The following is a 23637-nucleotide window of genomic DNA, read 5'->3' as shown; positions in this document are numbered from 1 at the left end:
TGGGGATAGGTTGGAGGTGTTGACCTTGGGTGGGGTGCTCTTTCCGGGGGCCGGTGCGGACTCGATGGGCCGAATGGCCTCCTTCTGCACTGTAAATTCTATGATTAATCTAGGACAAAAGTTCGGCGCAACATCGTGGGCCGAAGGGCCTGTTCTGTGCTGTATTTTTCTATTTTCAAATACTGCACATGTCTCAGGTTCAACTTCAGTAGCGGTTTGACAGCAAACGCCCAGTCTCACCGACATCACCACAGCAAGAATCCCGATTTCTGGTTTGCTTATGGAAACCTAGGAAGTCTCACTGAACTGTTAGAAAACACTGGCTTTACCTCGTGTTCTGATCAAGTTTGAGCACCATTCTCTGAACCATAGAACCCCAACAGTGTAGAAGGAGGACATTCGGCCCATCGTGTCTGCACCAACCCTCTGAAAGAGCTGCCTATCTAGGCCCACGTTCCCACCCTATCCCCATAACCCACCAAACCTACGCACCTTTGGACACTAAGGGGCAATTGATCATACCCAATCCACCTAACCTGCACATTTGAACTGTGGGAGGAAACCTACACAGACACGGGGAGAACGTGCAAACTCCGCAGACAGTGACCCCTGTCAGCATCAACGGGGCCGAGGTGGAGATGGTTAGCAATTTCAAATTCCGAGGGGTGCACATCTCCAAAAATCTGTCCTGGTCCACCCACGTCGACGCTACCACCAAGAAAGCACAAATTAAGGAAATTCGGCATGTCCACATGAACTCTTACCAACTTCTACAGATGCACCATAGAAAGCATCCTATCTGGTTGCATCACAGCCTGGTATAGCAACTGCTCGGCCCAGCACTGCAAGAAACTTCAGTCGTGAACACCGCCCAGTCCATCCCACGAACCTGCCTCCCATCCACTGACTCCATCTACACCTCCCGCTGCCTGGGGAAAGCGGGCAGCATAATCAAAGACCCCTCCCACCCGGCTTACTCACGCTTCCAACTTCTTCCATCGGGCAGGAGATACAGAAGTCTGAGAACAGTGCTAACCACACGTGGACCAAGCTTACTTAAAAGTGTCCAATTCATTTGATCCAATTAAGAAGTAATTTAGCGTGGCCAATCCACCTACCCTGCACATCTTTGGGTCGTGGGGGGTGAGACCTATGCAGGCACGGGGAGAATGTGCAAACTCCACATGGACAGTGACCCAAAGCTGTTTTACCACCAAACTCTTCAAAATCCAGCATGCAACGTTAAGATGTTGTAATCCCTCACCGTCCTCAATTTCTCCATTATTTGGTCAATGGGGCACTAAGTTCGGCTGTGTCCTTGAATGCCTCGGATGCAAGCTCACCCGTGCCTCACACAAGCATCTGGTCACCTCGAGAGCATTTTTGAACTGCAAGGGGTGCGTGAAGAACAGGAGCAGGCGACAAGCGTGCGCTTTATTTGAACAAATGATTTAGTACAATGAGTGTGAATAAGTGTGAGTAATTACATCTGCATGATCATTCTCATTAGAAGACAAACACAGTCCAGTAGTTATAAATGGAGCAAAGCACTGCCAAAATATCACCAGTAATTTCTAGGTTACACATGCCCAGCTAAGCCACAGCATGAATGATTAATTGTAGCGAACAAATTTCACCACGATAATGATCCTTCAATCTTGGCTCTCACAAGGGAAAGGCTGGTCATTAGATAGGCTACATAGAGCAGCGACAGTGGGGATGATTTCATTGCAACTCTCCACAATCAGCAATGCTAACAACAGCACTTGGCTTCCCGGATTTCGATCCTTTGCCATCCATCATTCGCACAATATCCATGCCGTCCACAACTGTTCCAAACACAACATGTTTCCCGTTCAACCTGAAAAGAAAATTACAGAAATAATAAAGACAGAAGTTCAGTGGTTCAGCCAGCTACAGGGGGAATGGGACTAAACCGCTCTTTCCAAACTCGGGTCAGACCTCCCTGGACACTCGAGGGGCACGGCCGACCCCAACCTAACCTGCACATCTTTGGACTGTGGGAGGAAACCGGAGCACCCGGAGGAAACCCCATTGAGACACGGGGAGAACGTGCAGACTCCGCACAGTCACGAACAAAAGAACAAAGATAATTACAGCACAGGAACAGGCCCTTCGGCCCTCCCAGCCTGCGCCGATCCAGGTCCTTTATCTAAACCTGTCGCCTATTTTCCAAGGATCTGTATCCCTCTGCTCCCTGCCCATTCATGTATCTGTCTAGGTCGGAATCAAACCCGGGTCCCTGGCATTGCGGGGCAGCAGTGCTAACTACTGTGCCACCCCATGACCCAATAAGTCATTTTAACTCACACATGGGATGTGGGCATCACTGGCAAGGCCTGGTATTTATTGCCTACCCCTAATTGCCCCTGGAGAAGATGGTGAGCCGCCTTCTTGAGCGGCCGCAACCTGTGTGGCGTAGGTACACCCACTGTGCTGTTAGGGAGGGAGTTCCAGGATTTTGCCCCGGCGACAGTGAAGGAACGGCCGATATATTTCCAAGTCGGGGCGGTGAGTGACTTGGAGGGGAACCTCCAGGTGGTGGGGTTCCCAGGTATCTGCTGCCCTTGTCCTTCTAGATGGTAGAGGTCGTGGGTTTGGAATGTTGCCGAAGGAACCTCGGTGAGATGCTGCAGTGCATCTTGTAGATGGTACACACAGCTGCCTCTGTGCGTCGGTGGTGGAGGGAGTGAATGTTTGTGGATGGGGTGCCGATCAAGCAGGGCTGCTTTGTCCTGGATGGTGTTTGAGTGTGGCAGTTGCATTCATCCAGGCAAGTGGAGTTTCCTCCCCTCACTCCTGACTTGGAGATGTGGACAAGGCTTGGCGAGTCAGGAGGTGAGTTACCTACAGATGGAGAGTCTCCGACCTGCTCTTGTAGCCGGAGTATTAACATGGCTGTGTCCAGTTCAGTTTCTGACAATGGTAACCCCCAGAATATTTTTGGGGGGGGGGTGGAATTCAGTGATTGAAATACGATTGACATCAAGGGGCAAGAGTCAAGATTCTCTCTTGTGGTAGATGGTCTAGAATACAAGAGCAGGGATGTACTTCTGAGGCTGTATAAGGCTCTGGTCAGACCCCATTTGGAGTACGGTGAGCAGTTCTGGGCCCTGTATCTAAGGAAGGATGTGCTGGCCTTGGAAAGGGTCCAGAGGAGGTTCACAAGAATGTTCCCTGGAATGAAGAGCTTGTTGCATGAGGAACGGTTGAGGACTCTGGGGCTGTCCTTGTTGGAGTTTAGAAGGATGAGGGGGGGATCTTATTGAAACTTACAGGATACTGCGAGGCCTGGATAGAGTGGACGTGGAGAGGATGTTTCCACTTGTAGGAAAAACTAGAAGCAGAGGGCACAGCCTCAGACTGAAGGGACGATCCTTTAAAACAGAGATGAGGGGGCGGATCTTATTGAAACTTACAGGACACTGCGTGGCCTGGATAGAGTGGACGTGGAGACAATGTTTCCACTAGTGGGAGAGACTAGAACCAGAGGACACAGCCTCAGACTGAAGAGACGATCCTTTAAAACCGAGATGAGGAGGAATTTCTTCAGCCAGAGGGTGGTGAATCTGTGGAACTCTTTGCCGCAGAAGGCTGTGGAGGCCAAATCACTGAGTGTCTTTAAGACAGAGATAGATAGGCTCTTGATTAATGAGGGGTTCGGGGGCTATGGGGAGAAGGCAGGAGAATGGGGATGAAAATATATCAGCCATGATTGAATGGAGGAGCAGACTCGATGGGCCGAGTGGCCTAATTCTGCTCCTATGTCTTATGGTCGTTGCTTGGAATTAGCCAACAAAAATATATGAGGAAGCTACAGTCAACCAAGTGACTCTTGTTCATGCCATTTGGTGTTCTGCCCTTTGAAGCTTTGGGCTTAACACGCTGTTCCGACAATATAATGGTATTCCATTTAAGGACTCCCACTTATGGAGCATAAAGAATTACAATCCAAAATGGAATGGGCTGGGTCCACAGACTAGCTGGTGAAGTACGAACCACAGCCAGAAGTTAACAGTTGTTATTGTACAGAATAATAAAACAGAGTTGTACCATCTACAACCGTGTTGGTTCGTTTGTGTATCGGGACACCCAACACGACAGCACTCACTGCCAGATTGGAGGAGGATCATTACCATTCAGTTTTGACAGTACATATGAAGAATTGAGATCCATTCGTATTGGGCCCAGCGTTGGCCATTGACAGCGTGCCTGCAGTGAAAACAATTCAATGTTAGCCGCAGGCTTTCATTTGGGTAAACATGACAGTTTGAACAAAATCCAATACTCAAACGTTACACCATGAATAGGAGGCCCTTGCTCATGGGAGCTTAATACCAACAAATGTGAGGTAATGCATTTAGGTAGGTCTAACAGAGGGGAAATATCCCGTAAATGGCCAAACTCTCAGGAATATAGAAAGACAGAGATCTGGGCGTGCAGGTCCACAGATCTTTGAAGGTGGCAACACAAGTGGACAAGGTAGTAAAGAAAGCAGAAGGAATGCCCGCCTTCATTGGACGGGGCATCGAGTATAAAAACTGGCAAGTCATGCTGCAGTTGTGTAGAACCTTGGTACGGCCGCACTTGGAATATTGCGCACAATTCTGGTCGCCACACCACCAGAAGGATGTGGAGGCTTTGGAGAGGGTGCAGAGGAGGTTTACCAGGATGTTGCCTGGTCTGGAGGGTGTCAGCTATGTGGAGAGGCTGAATAGACTCGGACTGTTTTCATTAGAAAGACAGAGGTTGAGGGGCGACCTGATGGAGGTCTACAAGATTGAGGGGCACGGACAGAGTGGATGGGTAGGCACTCTTTCCCAGGGTGGAGGGGTCACTCACCAGGGGGCATAGGTTTAAGGTCCGTGGGGCAAAGTTTAGAGGAGATGTGCGAGGCAGGTTTTTTTTTTACGCAGAGGGTGGTGAGTGCCTGGAACGCGTTGCCAGGGGAGACTGTGGAAGCAGATACATTAACGGCGTTCAAAAGGCATCTCGACAATAAATGGATAGATTGAGTATAGACGGATATGGTACAAGGAAGTGCTGAGGGTTTTGGCAAAGGGTGGTATCATGACTTTTACAGGCTTGGAGGGCTGAAGGGCCTGTTCCTGTGCTCCTTGTTCATACTGATAGGTCAGCAGTATATAACTACCTTGCCTCAGGTAGTCAGACCCTCTGCTACCTTCAAGCCAATAATGTGCTGCACAGGCAGGTTCACATTTCACTTTCCCCTCATACCTTTTGAAGGATTTGCAGACTTTTACAGACGTTGACCATTGAGTTTAAAGGAATGTGATGACATCTCATTCAAATGGGGCTCAAACCAGGAAGGATGGTCCCGACTGTTGGGTAAGACACTAGCACAATGGTTAGCACTGTTGCTTCGCAGCGCCAGGGTCCCAGGTTCGATTCCCCGCTGGGTCACTGCCTGTGCGGAGTCTGCACGTTCTCCCAGTGTCTGCGTGGGTTTCCTCCGGGCGTTCCGGTTTCCTCCCACAAGTCCCGAAAGATGTGCTTGTCAGATGAATTGGACATTCTGAATTCTCCCCTTGTACCCAAACAGGCACCGGAATGTGGCGACTAGGGGATTTTCACAATAACTTCATTGCAGTGTTAATGCAGGGGCTGGTTTAGCACAGTGGGCTAAACAGCTGGCTTGTAATGCAGCAGCACGGTTCAATTCCCGTACTAGCCTCCCCGAACAGACGCCGGAATGTGGTGACTAGGGGCTTTTCACAGTAACTTCATTGAAGCCTACTTGTGACAATAAGCGATTATCTGTAAGCCAACTTGTGACAATAATAAATATTATTTTATTTTTAAAATAAATTCTAGAGTACCCAATTATTTCCCCCCCCCCCCCCCCAATTCAGGGGCAATTTAGCGTGGCCAATCCACCTACCCTGCACATCTTTGGGTTGCGGGGGCGAAACCCACGCAGACACGGGGAGAATGTGCAAACTCCACACGGACAGTGACCCAGGGCCGGGATTCTAACCCGGGACCTCGGCGCAGTAGGCAGCAATGCTAACCACTGCGCCACCGTGCTGCCCCTATATTATTATTAAAGGGGACACCGTCTGAGGGCAGGTCACTTATAGACTGAGTGGGCAACATGCACATCGCATGACCAAATTTAAGATAAAGGCCCACGGAGTCTGATGTCCATTGGTAAAGACAGAGGGATGGTTTCTGCACACAGTAATCAGGCAGGGATCGTGCAGGAAAATAGTGTTGAAGCAGATTATCAGCCAGGATCGCATTGAATGGATCAAAAGGGTGGAGAGGCCCGCTCCTGCTGTTTAAGGTGCTTACAATAAACACCCTTCCACGGCAAGTCCTTGAGCTCAAAGTGCTACCGCTCAGGACAGATTCTTCATCAAATCACCGTCCAGGACAGGCAACAAGCTGATTTTACCTTCTTTTTCGTGGAGGAGCGTGAAGTTCTCATCCTCAAATTTCGAACCATAGATGGACTTGCCACCAGTACCGTTGCCATTTGTAAAGTCACCGCCCTGTGGAATGAAATCACGCCCCAGAAAAAAAAAGGGTTTCAGGGCTTTTTTTGCACTTAAAAAAGACACGTCAGCATTTAGTTGCGTCTTACTACAATGAGAATAAGGGTTTGGGAGGCCAAGAATTGTAACTACTGCCCACTTGTGGTGAGCACTGCTGCTTCACAGCGCTAGGGTCCCGGGTTCGATTCCCAGCCTCAGGTTACTGTCTGCGCGGAGTCTGCATGTCCTCCCAGTGTGTGCGTGAGTTTCCTCCGGGTGCTCCAGTTTCTTCCCACAGTCCAAAGATGTGCAGGACAGGCGGATTGGCCATGATAAATTGCCCCTTAAGTGTCCGAACAAATGGGTAGGTGGAGTTACTGAGGCCTGATGTTAAGTAGGGTGCTCTTAGGGCAGCACGGTGGCGCAGTGGGTAGCACTGCAGTCTCACGGCACGGATTAGAGGTTCGATCCCGGCCCCCTGTCCATGTGGAGTTTGCACATTCTCCCAGTGTTTGTGTGGGTTTCACCCCCACAACCCAAAGATGTGCAGGGTAGGTGGATTGGCCACGCTAAATTGCTCCTTCATTGGAAAAATGAAATGGGTACTCTAAATTAAAAAAAAAGTAGGGTGCTCTTTCCAAGGGCCGGTGCAGACTTGATGGGCTGAATGGTCTCCATCTACACCGGATTTTGTATGATTCTATAACCGGTACTGCTGCCATCCAGCATCAGGGACCCAGGCTCGATTCAAGCCTCTGGTGACTGTGTGGAGTTTGCCCATTCTCCGTGGGTTTCCTCCCACAGTGCAAAGACGTGCAGGTTAGGTGGATTGAATGCATAGTCAATGCAGGGGGTTACAGGGATAGGGCAGCGAGGTAGGTCTAGGTAGTGTGCTCTTTGAGGGCTGGTGCAGACTCAATGACCCGAATGGCCCCTTCTGCACTGTAGGGATTCTGTCACGGTCCTGTTTTGCACCCGAAAGGTGGCATACATGCTTTGGGTAGTCAGGAGGTAAGTTACTTGCCAAAGGTTTGGGGCAATGGTAATACCCTGAATGTTCTTTTTTGTCAATTTAAAGTGCCCAATTTTTTTTATCCAATTAAGGGGCAATTTAGCACGGCCAATCCACCTACCCTGCACATCTTTGGGTTGTGGAGTGAAACCCACGCAGACACGGGGAGAATGTGCAAACTCCACACGGACAGTGACCCGGGGCCGGGATCGAACCCGGGTCCTCGGCCCCGTGAGGCAGCAGTGCTAACCACTGCGCCACCGTGCCGCCACACCCAGAATGTCGATAGCTGTGCGTTAAGCAATGGTAATGCCATTGAAAGTTAAGGGGAGGGGTTACATTCGCAGAGTAGGCCACTGCTGGCACATGTGTGGCACAATGTCACTCACCATTCATGGCCAGGTCGAGCTCTTCCCCACAGTAATCACCCACCCGGTGTGTCACAATGAGCACTTCAGCATTTGAGAGCCAGCTTTCAATAAGCCCTCTTGTTCTTTGCAAGATACAGAGGTAAACTAGTGATCGGACACCTTCTGAAGGGCAGCACGGAAGCAGAGTGGTTAGCACTGTTGCTTCACAGTGCCATGGTCCCAGGTTCGATTCCCGCTTGGGTCACCGTCTGTGCGGAATCTGCCTGTTTTCCCCCCCGTGTCTGCGTGGGTTTCCTCCGGGTGCTCCGGTTTCCTCCCACAAGTCCCGAAAGACGTGCTTGTTAGGTGAATTGGACATTCTGAATTCTCCCTCTATGTACCCAGACAGGCGCCGGAGTGTGGCGACGAGGGGCTTTTCACAGTAACTTCATTGCTAATGCAAGCCTACTTGTGACAATAATAAAGATTCTTATACAGGAAGGCTTGGCTCCTCCCAATGTAATATTATCTGAAGGGTATGGATTTCAGATCAGAGGTTGCTAGGCAACCATGCAGTGCAACAAGACCGCATGCCAAGAGGATTACGATGTGCCTGCAGACAATTTACTTGGACCCAACCTCTCCAGGCTGAGGTGCAAGAGATCATGTCATATTTCAATTCACTTGGACGCAAGTCACAGCTTTTTAAAAAAAATGTATATCCAGTTCTTAAAAGGACACTTACCTGGCACATAAACGAAGGAATTATTCGGTGGAAAACTGATCCTTTGTAGCCAGACCCTCGCTCCTTTAAGCACAGCTGGCGGAAGTTTTCTGCTTAAAAGGAAAAATGTGAGCAAACCTCTATCCATCTAACGGTAATAGGCATATTTTTCCAACAGGAAAAAGATCCCAAAGTTTGAGGTCACGTACCAACCGACTCAAGGACAGCTTCTTCCCTACTGCCATCAGACTTTTGAATGACCTACTTCGTATTAAGTTGATCTTTTCTCTACACCTTGCTAGAACTGTAACATTATATTCTGCAGCCTCTCCTTCCTTCCCTATGTACGGTATGCATTGTTTGTACAGCATGCAAGAAACAATACTTTTCACTGTATACTAATACATGTGACAATAATAAATCAAATCAAAAGGCAGTCACTGCATTCACAAACTGCCTTCAATATTCTACTGGACCCCCTCAAGCAGGATTTGCCATTTTACATTTATAAACTACTCCATACAAGGGCGGCACAGCGGTTAGCACTGCTGCCTCACAGCGCCAGGGACCAGCATTCAATTCCGGCCTTGGGTGACTGTGTGGGAGTTTGCACATTCGCCCCGTGTCTGCGTGGGTTTCCTCCCACAGTCCAACGATGTGCAGGTTAGATGGACTGGCTATGCTAAATTGCCCCTGAAGTGTCCAAAAAGATAGGCAAGGTTACTGGGATAGGATGGGGGTGTGGGCTTAAGTAGGTTGCTCTTTCCAAGGGCTCATGGGCCGAATGGCCTCCTTGTGCACTGTAGGATTCTACATGGGCCACTAAAGTTTATTCGAATACTTCCCATCATATTCGTGCCACTCAACCCAATTTAAGCTCAACTCAAAGTAGTTTACATCCAGGCCATCGTGTTTTGCAGAGGCTTCAATAAATTGTGGATTCTTGCAATTAACTGCAACAACATAATAACCCCCTCTGGCTGCAAATCTGGACTGAAAATGGCCCACCGGCCTACTCACTTCCAATCCTTTGCCCTCCCCATTACGATTCCATGCGAGAGAACAAATTATTTCCACATGCTCACCTGCAGTTTTTGGAACCATGTCACTTCTTAGCTGATGGGCAGAATGAGGGGAAAAGAAAAGAGAATTAGTGGGGGTGGGGAAGGCAAAGAATTCACCAGTCTTCAATTCACATTAACCCCACAGGGCTAAAAGGAGGATTAATGGATGGGGAGAATTGCCCAGACTTTAATTCACAGTCAAGGTGGCACAATGGTTAGCACCGCTGCCTCGCAGCGCCAGAGTTCAATTCTTGCGGTGGCTGCATGCACCCGTCCTTCCCGTTTCTGCACGCACTCACCTTGGGTTCTCCTCCAAAGATGTGCAGGTCAGGTGGATTACCCTTGTTGAATCGCCCCTCAAGTTGCCATAACCAGGGGGGGGGGGCAGCGCAGTGGGTTCGCCCTGCTGACTCACGGCACCGAGGTCCCGGGTTCGTTCCCAGCTCTGGGTCACTGTCCGTGTGGAGTTTGCACATTCTCCCAGTGTTTGCGTGGGTTTCGCCCCCACAACCCAGGGACGTGCAGGCTGGGTGGATTGGCTACGCTAAATTGGCCCCTTAATTGGTGGAAAAATGAATTGGGTACTCTAAATTTATTTTTAAAAGTTGCCGTAACCCTCAAAAGGTTGGGGTCTGAGGGGATAAGGCATGGTGGGTGGGGGGGGTCCTTGGAGAGGGCACTCTTTCAGATAGTTAGCACGGACCCATGGGGACGAATGGCTGTAGGGTTTCCATGATTTCGACACAAGGGACAAATTAACAGGGTGCAGGGAGGGGAATGAAAACTGATCGCCTCGGCTTCAATTAATGCATTCATTCCCGTCAGGGGTGACAAATTGCGGTTTAGGTATCAGTTGGACCGCTGCCACTTCATTCATAAACAGATAGGGATTGGGGGTGGGGACACGTTCCAGAATGAGGCGGCGGCAGCAGCGGCAAGAGAGAAAAAAAAAAACCACTGTCCTCTTGTCGTCACAGCCCTGCAAGAATACAAAGAACAAAGAGAACAAAGAACAAAGAAATGTACAGCACAGGAACAGGCCCTTCGGCCCTCCAAGCCCGTGCCGACCATGCTGCCCGACTAAACTACAATCTTCTACACTTCCTGGGTCCGTATCCTTCTATTCCCATCCTATTCATATATTTGTCAAGATGCCCCTTAAATGTCCCTATCGTCCCTACTCCCACCACCTCCTCCGGTAGAGAGTTCCAGGCACCCACTACCCTCTGCGTAAAAAACTTGCCTCGTACATCTACTCTAAACCTTGCCCCTCTCACCTTAAACCTATGCCCCCTAGTAATTGACCCCTCTACCCTGGGGAAAAGCCTCTGACTATCCACTCTGTCTATGCCCCTCATAATTTTGTATACCTCTATCAGGTCTCCCCTCAACCTCCTTCGTTCCAGTGAGAACAAACCGAGTTTATTCAATCGCTCCTCATAGCTAATGCCCTCCAGACCAGGCAACATTCTGGTAAATCTCTTCTGCACCCTCTCTAAAGCCTCCACATCCTTCTGGTAGTGTGGCGACCAGAATTGAACACTATACTCCAAGTGTGGCCTAACTAAGGTTCTATACAGCTGCAACATGACTTGCCAATTCTTATACTCAATGCCCCGGCCAATGAAGGCAAGCATGCCGTATGCCTTCTTGACTACCTTCTCCACCTGTGTTGCCCCTTTCAATGACCTGTGGACCTGTACTCCTAGATCTCTTTGACTTTCAATACTCTTGAGGGTTCTACCATTCACTGTATATTCCCTACCTGCATTAGACCTTCCAAAATGCATTACCTCACATTTGTCCGGATTAAACTCCATCTGCCATCTCTCCGCCCAAGTCTCCAGACAATCTAAATCCTGCTGTATCCTCCGACAGTCCTCATCGCTATCCACAATTCCACCAACCTTTGTGTCGTCTGCAAACTTACTAATCAGACCAGTTACATTTTCCTCCAAATCATTTATATATACTACAAAGAGCAAAGGTCCCAGCACTGATCCCTGTGGAACACCACTGGTCACAGCCCTCCAATTAGAAAAGCATCCCTCCATTGCTACTCTCTGCCTTCTATGGCCTAGCCAGTTCTGTATCCACCTTGCCATCTGATCCCGTGTGACTTCACCTTTTGTACTAGTTTACCATGAGGGACCTTGTCAAAGGCCTTACTGAAGTCCATATAGACAACATCTACTGCCCTACCTGCATCAATCATCTTAGTGACCTCCTCAAAAAACTCTATCAAGTTAGTGAGACACGACCTCCCCTTCACAAAACCGTGCTGCCTCTCACTAATACGTCCATTTGCTTCCAAATGGGAGTAGATCCTGTCTCGAAGAATTCTCTCCAGTAATTTCCCTACCACTGAAGTAAGGCTCACTGGCCTGTAGTTCCCTGGATTATCCTTGCTACCCTTCTTAAACAAAGGAACAACATTGGCTATTCTCCAGTCCTCCGGGACATCCCCTGAAGACAGCGAGGATCCAAAGATTTCTGTCAAGGCCTCAGCAATTTCCTCTCCAGCCTCCTTCAGTATTCTGGGGTAGATCCCATCAGGCCCTGGGGACTGATCTACCTTAATATTTTTTAAGACACCCAACACCTCGTCTTTTTGGATCACAATGTGACCCAGGCTATCTACACCCCCTTCTCCAGACTCAACATCTACCAATTCCTTCTCTTTGGTGAATACTGATGCAAAGTATTCATTTAGTACCTCGCCCATTTCCTCTGGCTCCACACAGATTCCCTTGCCTATCCTTCAGTGGGCCAACCCTTTCCCTGGCTACCCTCTTGCTTTTTATGTACGTGTAAAAAGCCTTGGGATTTTCCTTAACCCTATTTGCCAATGACTTTTCGTGACCCCTTCTAGCCCTCCTGACTCCTTGCTCAAGTTCCTTCCTACTTTCCTTATATTCCACGCAGGCTTAGTCTGTTCCCAGCCTTTTAGCCCTGACAAATGCCTCCTTTTTCTTTTTGACGAGGCCTACAATATCACCCGTCATCCAAGGTTCCCGAAAATTGCCGTATTTATCCTTCTTCCTCACAGGAACATGCCGGTCCTGTATTCCTTTCAACTGACACTTGAAAGCCTCCCACATGTCAGATGTTGATTTGCCCTCAAACATCCGCCCCCAATCTATGTTCTTCAGTTCCCGCCTAATATTGTTATAATTAGCCTTCCCCCAATTTAGCACATTCATCCTCGGACCACTCTTATCCTTGTCCACCAGTACTTTAAAACTTACTGAATTGTGGTCACTGTTACCGAAATGCTCCCCTACTGAAACATCTACCACCTGGCCGGGCTCATTCCCCAATACCAGGTCCAGTACCGCCCCTTCCCTAGTTGGACTGTCTACATATTGTTTTAAGAAGCCCTCCTGGATGCTCCTTACAAACTCCGCCCCGTCTAAGCCCCTGGCACTAAGTGAGTCCCAGTCAATATTGGGGAAGTTGAAGTCTCCCATCACCACAGCCCTGTTATTTTTACTCTTTTCCAAAATCTGTCTACCTATCTGCTCCTCTATCTCCTGCTGGCTGTTGGGAGGCCTGTAGTATACCCCCAACATTGTGACTGCACCCTTCTTATTCCTGATCTCCACCCATATAGCCTCACTGCCCTCTGAGGTGTCCTCTCGCAGTACAGCTGTGATATTCTCCCGAACAAGTAGCGCAACTCCGCCTCCCCTTTTACATCCCCCTCTATCCCGCCTGAAACATCTAAATCCTGGAACGTTTAGCTGCCAATCCTGCCCTTCCCTCAACCAGGTCTCTGTAATGGCAACAACATCATAGTTCCAAGTACTAATCCAAGCTCTAAGTTCATCTGCCTTACCCGTAATGCTCCTTGCATTAAAACATATGCACTTCAGGCCACCAGACCCGCTGTGTTCAGCAACTTCTCCCCGTCTGCTCTGCCTCAGAGCCACACTGTCCCTATTCCTCCCTCAATGCTCTCACCTTCTGACCTATTGCTCATGTGCCCACCCCCCTGCCATACTAGTTTAAACCCTCCCGTGTGACACTAGCAAACCTCGCGGCCAGGATATTTATGCCTCTCCGGTTTAGATGCAACCCGTCCTTCTTATACAGGTCACACCTGCCCCGGAAGAGCTCCCAGTGGTCCAGATAATGGAAACCCTCCCTCCTACACCAGCTGTTTAGCCACGTGTTTATCTGCTCTATCTTCCTATTTCTAGCCTCACTGGTACGTGGCACAGGGAGTAATCCCGAGATTACAACCCTCGAGGTCCTGTCTTTTAACTTTCTGCCTAGCTCCCTGAACTCCTGCTGCAGGACCTCATGCCCCTTCCTGCCTATGTCATTAGTACCAATATGTACAACGACCTCTGCCTGTTTGCCCTCCCCCTTCAGGATTCCCTCTACCCGTTCGGAGTCATCCTGGACCCTAGCACCAGGGAGGCAACATACCATCCTGGAGTCTCTTTCACGTCCACAGAAGCGCCTAGCTGTGCCCCTGACTATAGAGTCCCCTATTACTATTACTCTTCTGCGCTTTGACCCTCCCTTCTGAACATCAGAGCCAGCCGTGGTGCCACTGCTCTGGCTGCTGCTGTTTTCCCCTGATAGGCTATCCCCCCCGACAGTATCCAAAGGGGTATATCTGTCCGAGAGGGGGACAACCACAGGGGATTCCTGCACTGACTGCCTGCCCTTTCTGGTGGTCACCCATTTCTCTGCCTGCACCTTGGGTGTGACCACATTTACATAACTGCGATCTATGACGCTTTCCGCCACCTGCATGCTCCTAAGTGCATCCAATTGCTGCTCCAACCGAACCATGCGGTCTGTGAGGAGCTCCAGTTGGGTGCACTTTCTGCAGATGAAGCCATCCGGGACGCTGGAAGCCTCCCAGACCGGCCACATCTCACAGTCAGAGCACAGCACCCCTCTAACTGACATTGCGTCAATTAATTAAAATTAAAATTTGTCTTTAAAAAAATATATAATTTAATAAAAATTTCAAAGTTACTGTCAACTATCTGTTTCCTAGCACTAGATTTCTAACAGAAATGCGATAGCTAACTACAATACTCTCCGATCTCTGGCTTAGATATCCCTCTAAATTATAATTAAGTTATTATGTTTAATTAGTTCCCAAATACTCAAATTTTTTTTAAATTTAGGTTAGAATCCCAACCAGCCACTCTGGTCACAGCTTTTCCGTGATGTCACTTCAGTTTCCCCCCGACACACACAATTTGAAAAAAGGTATAAAAGTAAAAATAAGTAAAAATCACTTACTAACCTTCTGAGTGTCTTACAAAACGTCTTTATTTTTTCTTTAAATTTAGAGGACCCAATTCCCTTTCGACCGACCCCACTTAAAGGGCAATTTAGCGTGGCCAGTCCACCTACCCCTGCACGCCTGTTTGGGTGCAGGCAGAGTGGGGGAACGCGTAAACTCCACACGGACGGTGACCCGGGATGGAAGCCGGGGCCTCGGCGCCGCCCGCCGTGGCGTCCGTCCGCCCGCTTTCCACCCCCCCCCCCCCCCAAGAAAAGCCGAGGCCATTTGTGAGAGCGAGGGATGATGGGAAGACGCTGACGGTCAAGGCTTGACCGTTGCGGGGTGGGGCACACTGGGGGCTAATTCCTGCCCCTTAGTCTGGGGAGGGGGGGGGGGTTAAAAAAAAGGTGCAATTAAGACTTTACCCCCCCCCCCCTTTCAATGAGGTTCCCCCCCCAACATTAGCCTCAGGCACTGTCCCCTACCCCAGAAAATGGTGGCTCAGTCCCCCCCCCTCCATCCCCTCCTCAAACAACCCCCACCTCGAAGATGATGCGGCCCGCCGGCTTCTTGTCAATCTCGATGTCGAAGAAGACCCGGGGATTCGCCATGGTCGGCCGCCGTTGCCCGAGAACCGACAACAACAACACCCGTTAACCAGGAGGGTCAGAGGAGACTACAGCAATAGGGGTGTCCAGCCTTGTCCAGCTCCTTTTATACCCCCTCCGGGCCATCTCCCGCCCCCTCGCTCTGAATGGCGGCCGCGGCTCGGGATTGACAGGCGCTTCCGCCAATGACGTGCCAGGATTACTGGCACACCTCCTGGCCTGATTGACGGCCGCGGTCGGGTGGGGCCCGAGGGGGTTGACGATTGACAGGAGCCTCGACCAATGGTGTCCCTCCGAGCCGACAGCGCCCACCCCCCCCCCCCCTCCCGTCCCCGAGCCAGCCGACCTGTCCCCTGCTCCGAGTGACATCAGCGCCCAGAGAGCTGCTGATTGACAGACACTTCGACCAGTAGGATCCCTCCCTTCCGCCTGTCTCCAGGAGCCAATCGGCCCGCCCCTACTCGGCAAGTGACATCATCAGAGCACGGGAGATGGACAGACGGCTCGACCAAGAGAAGCCCCTCCCATCCGTCAGACCCGCCCCTAGCTTGATTGTAGGCTGCGACTGATCCAATCGGCGCCCGCCAGGGGCGGGTATTGGGGGATTGACAGGCGCCCCGACCAATCCGAGGACGGGCGCGACCTGATTGACATGGAGCGGACCAATGGGAGCACGGAGCCCGCCGGTGGCCTCCGCCCTCCGAGGGTATAAAATGCCCCCAAACACAACAACAACAGTGTCCGTGGCATCTGGCGGAGGGAGTGGCTATTTTCCCTATCAAGTAGGTGGGGTATTTCACACCGCGGCGAATAGCGCTAAAGGTCGACTAACGGGATGTTTTTATTCTAAAATAAGGCTGAGGTTTATTAGTCAAATGCCTGTCAGATATTACAAGGGCTTTGTGGGGAGCGGGGCACTCAAAATGGCCACCCACTCCAATATAGCCACCCACTCCAATATAGCCACCCATTCCAACATGGCCATCCATTCCAATATGGCCACCCATTCCATTATGGCCACCCATTCCATTATGGCCATCCATTCCAATATGGCCAACCACTTCAATATAGCCACCCATTCCAATATGGCCACCCATTCCAACATGGCCATCCATTCCAATATGGCCACCCATTCCAATATGGCCACCCATTCCATTATGGCCACCCATTCCAACATGGCCACCCATTCCAATATGGCCACCCATTCCATTATGGCCACCCATTCCATTATGGCCATCCATTCCAATATGGCCACCCATTTCAAAATGGCCACCCACTCCAATACAGCCACCCACTCCAATATAGCCACCCATTCCAATATGGCCATCCATTCCATTATGGCCACCCATTCCAATATGGCCACCCATTTCATTATGGCCACCCATTCCAATATGGCCATCCATTCCAATATGGCCACCCATTTCAAAATGGCCACCCACTCCAATATAGCCACCCACTCCAATATAGCCACCCACTCCAATATAGCCACCCACTCCAATATGGCCACCCATTCCATTATGGCCACCCATTCCAATATGGCCACCCATTCCATTATGGCCACCCATTCCAATATAGCCACCCATTCCAATATGGCCACCCATTCCAATATAGCCACCCATTCCAATATGGCCACCCATTCCATTATGGCCACCCATTCCAATATGGCCACCCATTCCAATATGGCCACCCATTCCATTTTGGCCACCCACTCCAATATGGCCACCCATTCCAATATGGCCACCCATTCCAATATGGCCACCAGGTTGGCAGCTTCCAGAATGTTCTCTCTGCAGTTAAGCAAGCAGCGGAGGGTTAGCCAGCTTCCAGACCCCCTGGCGCCCGCCCGTAACCTTTCATTCTCTTTCCTTTTCAAAGGTGTTTTATTCCCGACCTGTTCAACGTAGCGACGTCCGACGGAGTGCTTCCCGTTCCCTCCCCCACCGCGCCGCGTCGAACGGCTCCTCCAATGTAGCCGAGAGAGGCCCTCCACCGTACCTCGAAGACCTCCTCACACCCCTCCCCGCCGAAGATACGAGCACGGTTCGCCAAACCCCCTCCCACAACTCTTGCACCCGCCCGCTACCCCCAGAAAAAATCCACTCACCCGGCCACAACTTAATTCTTTGACATTTCTCGACAGGAATTTGTATTCCTAGAACTGTAGGATTCCGACAGTGCAGAAGGAGGCCATTCGCCCCATTGAGTCTGCACAGACCCTCTGAGAGAGCATCCTACCTCGCCGACACCCATACCCCATAAACCCAGTAACCCCCACCTAACCTTTTACAGTAAGGGTCAATTTAGCACGGCCAATCCTCCTAACCTGCATATCTTTGGACTGTGGGAGGAAACCGGAGCACCCGGAGGAAACACACAGGGAGAACGTGCAAAGTCCACACGGACAGTGACCCAAGGCCAGAATTGAACCCGGGTCCCTGCTGCTGTGAGACAGCCATGCTTGCCACTGTGCACCATTTACCCTCTGTTGATTTTTTTTTTGTTGGTCTTGTTGCGCAAAATCTAAGAGTAGAGGGTCTAAGTTTCTGAGCTCAATTCGCCATTAAACTTGAGCTTCAATTCCTTGGCCATGCCTTTAGCCTTCCATATAAGTATATATTGAGTGGGTGGTCAGAATGCATCTTCAAAAGCGGAGAACCAGGTATGAGCTTGAGGCGAGCAAATTTAAAATAAAAATCAGAGGCTGACTGCAAATTAGACTGGAGGGATGAAAGAAAAGGAAGGAAAAGTGACATGCGTGTCAAAGAAACGTGTTAGAAAAAGGCTGTGTGTAATGGAGCCTAGCAGATGGACATAGCAGAATTCTGCTTCAGGGCATTTGGGCCATTGCCAGGAATGATCAAATCCTCTGTCGCTATATTGCAGTATCCTGATAATGGTTATCAGAGCGAATTAAGCTCAAAAGTAATAAAATAAACTATCAGGACAGGGGTATAGGGGATGCACACGATAAGCTCACAGGTAATGATATTAAAGTGATATTAATTAATCATTCGCCAGGGTTTGATCAGAGATCCCTAACATGACAGTGGAATGAAACGGAAAGGATATAACCACGAGGAACAAAAGGAAACATGTTAAGCATCAGAGCCCATTTGTTTGCTGAAGTGCCTTTATAAAACACATGGGGAAAATAAAATCTATCGGGAGCCACAAGATGAAAATTCAGCCTTCCTAAACCACACGCATGGCAAATTGTCAAGTGTGTCTCCTGGCGTGGACAGTTTGCATATATTATAAAAAGAGTACCTGTTTCGAATTTAGGAATCGGTTGAAAATCAAAATGAAAGTCGATTTTTTAAATACATTTTTAAAAATAAATTTACCCAATCTTTTTGTCCAACTACCCCAATTGGGGTAGCACGGTAGCATTGTGGATAGCACAATTGCTTCACAGCTCCAGGGTTCCAGGTTCGATTCCGGCTTGGGTCACTGTCTGTGCGGAGTCTGCACGTTCTCCCCGTGTGTGCGTGGGTTTCCTCCGGGTGCTCCGGTTTCCTCCCACAGTCCAAAGATGTGCGGGTTAGGTGGATTGGCTGTGATAAATTGCCCTTAGTGTCCAAAATTGCCCTTAGTGTTGGGTGGGGTTACTGGGTTATGGGGATAGGGTGGAGGTGTTGACCTTGGGTAGGGTGCTCTTTCCAAGAGCCGGTGCAGACTCGATGGGCCGAATGGCCTCCTTCTGCACTGTAAATTCTATGATTAAGACGCAATTTAGCGTGGCCAATCCACCTACCCTGCACATCTTTTTGGGTTGTGTGGGGTGAGACCCACGCAGACATGGGGAGAATGTGCAAACTCCACACGGACAGTGACCCGGGGCCGGGATCGAACTCGGATCCTCAGCGTCATGCTAATCACTGCTCCACCGTGACGCCCTATGGCATAATGCTTTTTGTTTTAAATTTAGAGTACTCAATTCTTTTTTTTCCAATTAAGTGGCAATTTAGTGTGGCCAATCCACCTAACCTGCACATCTTTGGGTGAAACCCACGCAGACATGGGGAGAATGTGCAAACTCCACACGGACAGTGACCCAGGGCCGGGATTCGAACCAGGGACCTCAGCGCCGCAGTCCCAGTGCTAACCACTGAGCCACATGCCGCCCCCGACATAATGCTTTTAATGGCTGAATTCAGCTTTCACATAAATTGCAACAAGCAGTCGAGCCATGCCAGAAAGTTAATGAATTTGAGTATGTTGATATAGTTCTCTGTAACAATGGGCTGGATTTTCAAAGCAGGGCAGGAACCCGACCCCTCACCTACCCTGAGGGGGGGGGGGGAGAGTGAACATCCAGGGGTCATGATCTTCATCGGTACCAATGATATAGGTAAAAAGAGCAACGCGACCCTGCAGTCTGAATATTGGAAACTAGGGTGGCGCAGTGGTTAGCACTGTTGCCTCACAGCGCTGAGGATCCGGGTTCAATCCCGGCCCCGGGCCATTGTCCGTGTGGAGTTTGCACCTCCCCGTGTCTGCGTGGGTCTCACCCACGAGCGCGGTAGAAAATTAGCAGGCAGGACCTGAGAAGAAATAACCTCTGGATTACTCCCGATACCATAGGCAAATGAATATAGAAATAGGAGGACAGAGTAGACGAATGAGAGATTGAACAGCAGAGCGAGCCTCTGTGGGAGATGAGACCTGTACAAGCTGGACAGGATGTTTCCTATTTCCTTCTGGGGCCAACTGCCTGTGCAACTGGGATGGTCTAAAGTAACTTGACAGGGTGTGCGAACCAGGAGGTAACACTAGACAGGGATGCCATGGTGCAAATAGTATTGACAGAGGCAGATAGCTGGACCTGGGTCATGGGAATGGGGTAGGCCGTGTGTCAGGAGGGAAACTGTTCAGGCACAGTGATCATCACCGTACCATAAGCCTTGGGTTGGCTATTGAAAATGACACGGAGGAAATCAAAATAAGAGTAATGAATGGGGGGGGGGGGGGGAAACCAGCTTCGACGGGTTAAAAATGGGATCTGACCCAATTAAAATGTGATCAAAGAATAGCGGGCAAAACTGTAATTGTACAATGGGCTGTCTTCAGAAAGGGATGATTCAAGTGAAGTGGAGTTCACTTCAGGAAGGATAAGGCAAACGAGGCCCCGAAATAGCGATTAAGTTGAGGTGGAGAAAGTGTGCTTACGACAGATGTCAGGTGGATAATACGATTGAAAACCAGGCGAAATATTAAAGGTTCAGAGGGAATTGAAAAAAGCAATTGGGAGACGAGACTGGCAGCTAACATAAAAGGGGATCCAAAAGTTTTTGAGGCACATACATGGTAAAACAAAGAACAATACAGCACAGGAACAGGCCCTTCGGTCCTCCAAGCCTGTACTGGTCATCGTACCAACCTTGGCCAAAACCCTCAGCACTTCCTAGCGCTGTATCTCTGTATACCCGTCCTATCCATGTATTTATCGAGATGCCTTTTGAACGCCTCCCCTGGCAACGCGTTCCAGGCACTCACCACCCTCTGCGTAAAAGACCTGCCTCGCAGACACAGGGAGAACTTGCAGACTCTGCACAGGCAGGGACCCAAGCCGAGAATCAAACCCGGGTCCCTGGCGCTGTGAAGCAGCAGTGCTAACCACTATGCAACCCTGCCGCCTGAGGAAGATTAAAGTCCTAACACTGTGAGGCAGTAGTGCTGCCTAGGGGGCCACTCTTTCCATCCTGATTTTCAGTGCATGTTGTAGCACCTCAGAACAGCTGTTGGCTCGGGGGGGGGGGGGGGGGGCGGCACGGTGGCGCAGTGGTTAGCACTGCTGCCTCACGACGCCGAGGTCCCGGGTTCGATCCTGGCCCCGGGTCACTGCCCGTGTGGAGTTTGCACATTCTCCCCGTGTCTGCGTGGGTCTCATCCTCACGACCCAAAGATGTGCAGGGTAGGTGGATTGGCCACGCTAAATTGCTCCTTAATTGGAAAAAAAGAATTGGGTACTCTAAATTTAAAAAAAACATTGCCTCGAGCAGGAATTTAATTATGCCCTTCTGATAATGCCGCTTCTCTGACAAACACACACACATATATTCTGAGGTGGCTTTTAATAGAAATGTTTTGCCGTCGTGAGCAAAAATCCTTTCTAAGTAACAGCCCACATTATCAAGGCGGATTCAAAAACCACTGCTTTTGACTAAAGCTGTCTTGGTCTGTGGTATCTCCTCTGGGAGAAAAACCTTTACTGATTTATCCTGACCTCACCAGTAAATAAGGAGGATTCTTTCTCTCCTTGCACCCCCACCCCCTCCCCAAAACAACGAGGATGATGATGGTGCCAGCGGAAAGGCTTTCTTGCAAAATTCCACATCTGCATATACCTGAAGCCCTCCTCACTCTGTAGCCCCCCCCACCCCTTCCAAACGTGCGAATGTCCCCTCCAGAAACGGATCCTTCATCACTTTTCCTCCCATTCCCGGAACCTCACAAGCGCCCTGCCTGGCTCCAACCCGTGATCCTCTCTCATTGGCATCACCCTCGATCCTGCCGCCAACTTGTAGTGCTGTCGGCATTGCCCCAAAATCGTCAGCGTGGCTACCACTACCGGATTCCCTGAAAAACTCTCCGGGATGGACGGTAGCGGCGCCGTTGCCAGTGCTCGCAGCCCCGACCCCTTTGCAGGACCCCGCCTCCATCCGCACCCACAGAGCCTCTGTCTCCAGCCCTGCACCTTCTCTGCGTTCACTGCCCAGTAACAATGCAACACGTTCGGACGGCCAAGCCCCCCAGACTCCCTCCCCCTTTGGAGCACCGCCTTCCTTACCCTCGCCACCTCCCCTGCCCACACAAATGATGAGACCAGCCTATCTACCCCTCGAAAGAATGCCTTTGGTAAATAGACACTGGAATGGAAACAAAAACCGTGGTAAAACATTCACCTGGCCAGCCAGCGACAGAGAGAGACTATCCCACCTCCCTAGATCCTCCTTCACTTTCCCCACCAGGCTTGAGCAATTTAGCTTACGGAGCCGTGCCCGTACCCAGTCCTGCGCTACCTGCAACCACCTGACTCGAGTTGCCGACACCCAAAATGGCAGCCCCCTCCAATTCCGCCCCTTCACTCGAAGGGGACACGACAAAATGCTCACTCCTCCCCAAATTCAATTTATACCCCGAAAACACCCCAAATTTCCCTCGCAACCCTATTATGTCCCTCACAGATAGGTCCGGGTCCAAAATGTGCAGCAAAAAAAATCATCTGCGTACAGAGATACCCTGTGCTCCACCCCCACCCCACTATTCCCCTCCATAAAGCCTGAATCCCTCAGCATAATAGCCAAGGGCTCAATTGTCAGCATAATAATAATCTTTTTATTGTCACAAGTAGGCTTACATTAACACTGCAATGAAGTTATGGTGAAAATCCCCTAGTTGCCACATTTTGGCGCCTGTTCGGGTACACAGAGAGAGAATTCAGAATTCTCAGCTGGTACGGGAATTGAACCCGCGCTGCTGGCCTTGTTCTGCATCTCAAACCAGCTGTCTAGCCCACCGAGCTAGCCAGCCCTCTGGGGGCAAATGTCTCATTCCAGGAATAGCGGGAAGTTCTCCGACTGCATGTCATTCATCCGCACACGAGTTGTCGGATCCTTGTATCGCAATTTTACCCAAGCCACAAACTTAGGCCCAATTCCAAACTTCTCCAGTACCACCGCAAACCCTAATCCACTCCACTCTGTCGAACGCCTTCTCCGCATCCAACGCCGCCGCCACCTCTAACTCCCTCCCGTGCCGGAGAAAGCTCCACATTCCGCAGCCGTCGCACACTCGACAACAACTGCCTGCCCTTGACGAACCCCGTCTGATCCTCCCCACCACCTGAGGAAGACACTCCTCCAGCCTCACCGCCAACACCTTCGCCAGTACCTTGACATCCACATTCAGTAGAGAAATGGGCCTGTACGACGCACACTGCACCTGGTCCTTAACCTTTTTGAGTAAAAATGAAATGGATGCCTGCCTCATTGTCTCTGGCAGCCCCCCTTTTACCATCGCATCCTCAAACTTTTCCACCATCAGCATCGGCAACTTATCCTCAGAGTGGATAGTCAGAGACTTTTTCCCAGGGTAGAGAGGTCAA

The 23637-nt window shown here is 50.2% G+C and overlaps 1 protein-coding gene across 1 annotated transcript; it reads right to left on the bottom strand.

Moving 5' to 3' along the window:
- Positions 1 to 1415: 1415 nt before the first annotated feature.
- LOC140397009 (peptidyl-prolyl cis-trans isomerase-like) lies at positions 1416 to 15648 on the bottom strand. Its single transcript, XM_072486039.1, has 6 exons — positions 15465 to 15648; positions 9690 to 9720; positions 8626 to 8714; positions 6440 to 6536; positions 4158 to 4233; positions 1416 to 1861 (listed from the first exon to the last, which is right to left on the bottom strand). The coding sequence occupies exons 1-6, from the start codon at positions 15531 to 15533 to the stop codon at positions 1726 to 1728; spliced, it is 498 nt and encodes a 165-aa protein (XP_072342140.1). The 5' UTR covers positions 15534 to 15648; the 3' UTR covers positions 1416 to 1725.
- Between the last annotated feature and the right edge of the window lie 7989 nt (positions 15649 to 23637).

Source organism: Scyliorhinus torazame, chromosome 20 (assembly GCF_047496885.1).
Source record: "Scyliorhinus torazame isolate Kashiwa2021f chromosome 20, sScyTor2.1, whole genome shotgun sequence".
Classification (NCBI taxonomy): domain Eukaryota; kingdom Metazoa; phylum Chordata; class Chondrichthyes; order Carcharhiniformes; family Scyliorhinidae; genus Scyliorhinus; species Scyliorhinus torazame.
Note: the sequence above shows the minus strand (reverse complement) of the source record. Positions and strands in the feature narration are given on the sequence as shown.

Excerpts from the sequence above, each read along its gene's own strand:
- LOC140397009 (XM_072486039.1), bottom strand. The coding sequence starts at position 15,533 with ATGGCGAATCCCCGGGTCTTCTTCGACATCGAGATTGACAAGAAGCCG. Across the intron at positions 6,537-8,625 it reads TTCCTTCGTTTATGTGCCAG|GGCGGTGACTTTACAAATGG; the intron begins GTAAGTGTCCTT and ends TTCATTCCACAG. Across the intron at positions 1,862-4,157 it reads TGTACTGTCAAAACTGAATG|GTTGAACGGGAAACATGTTG; the intron begins GTAATGATCCTC and ends TTTTCTTTTCAG.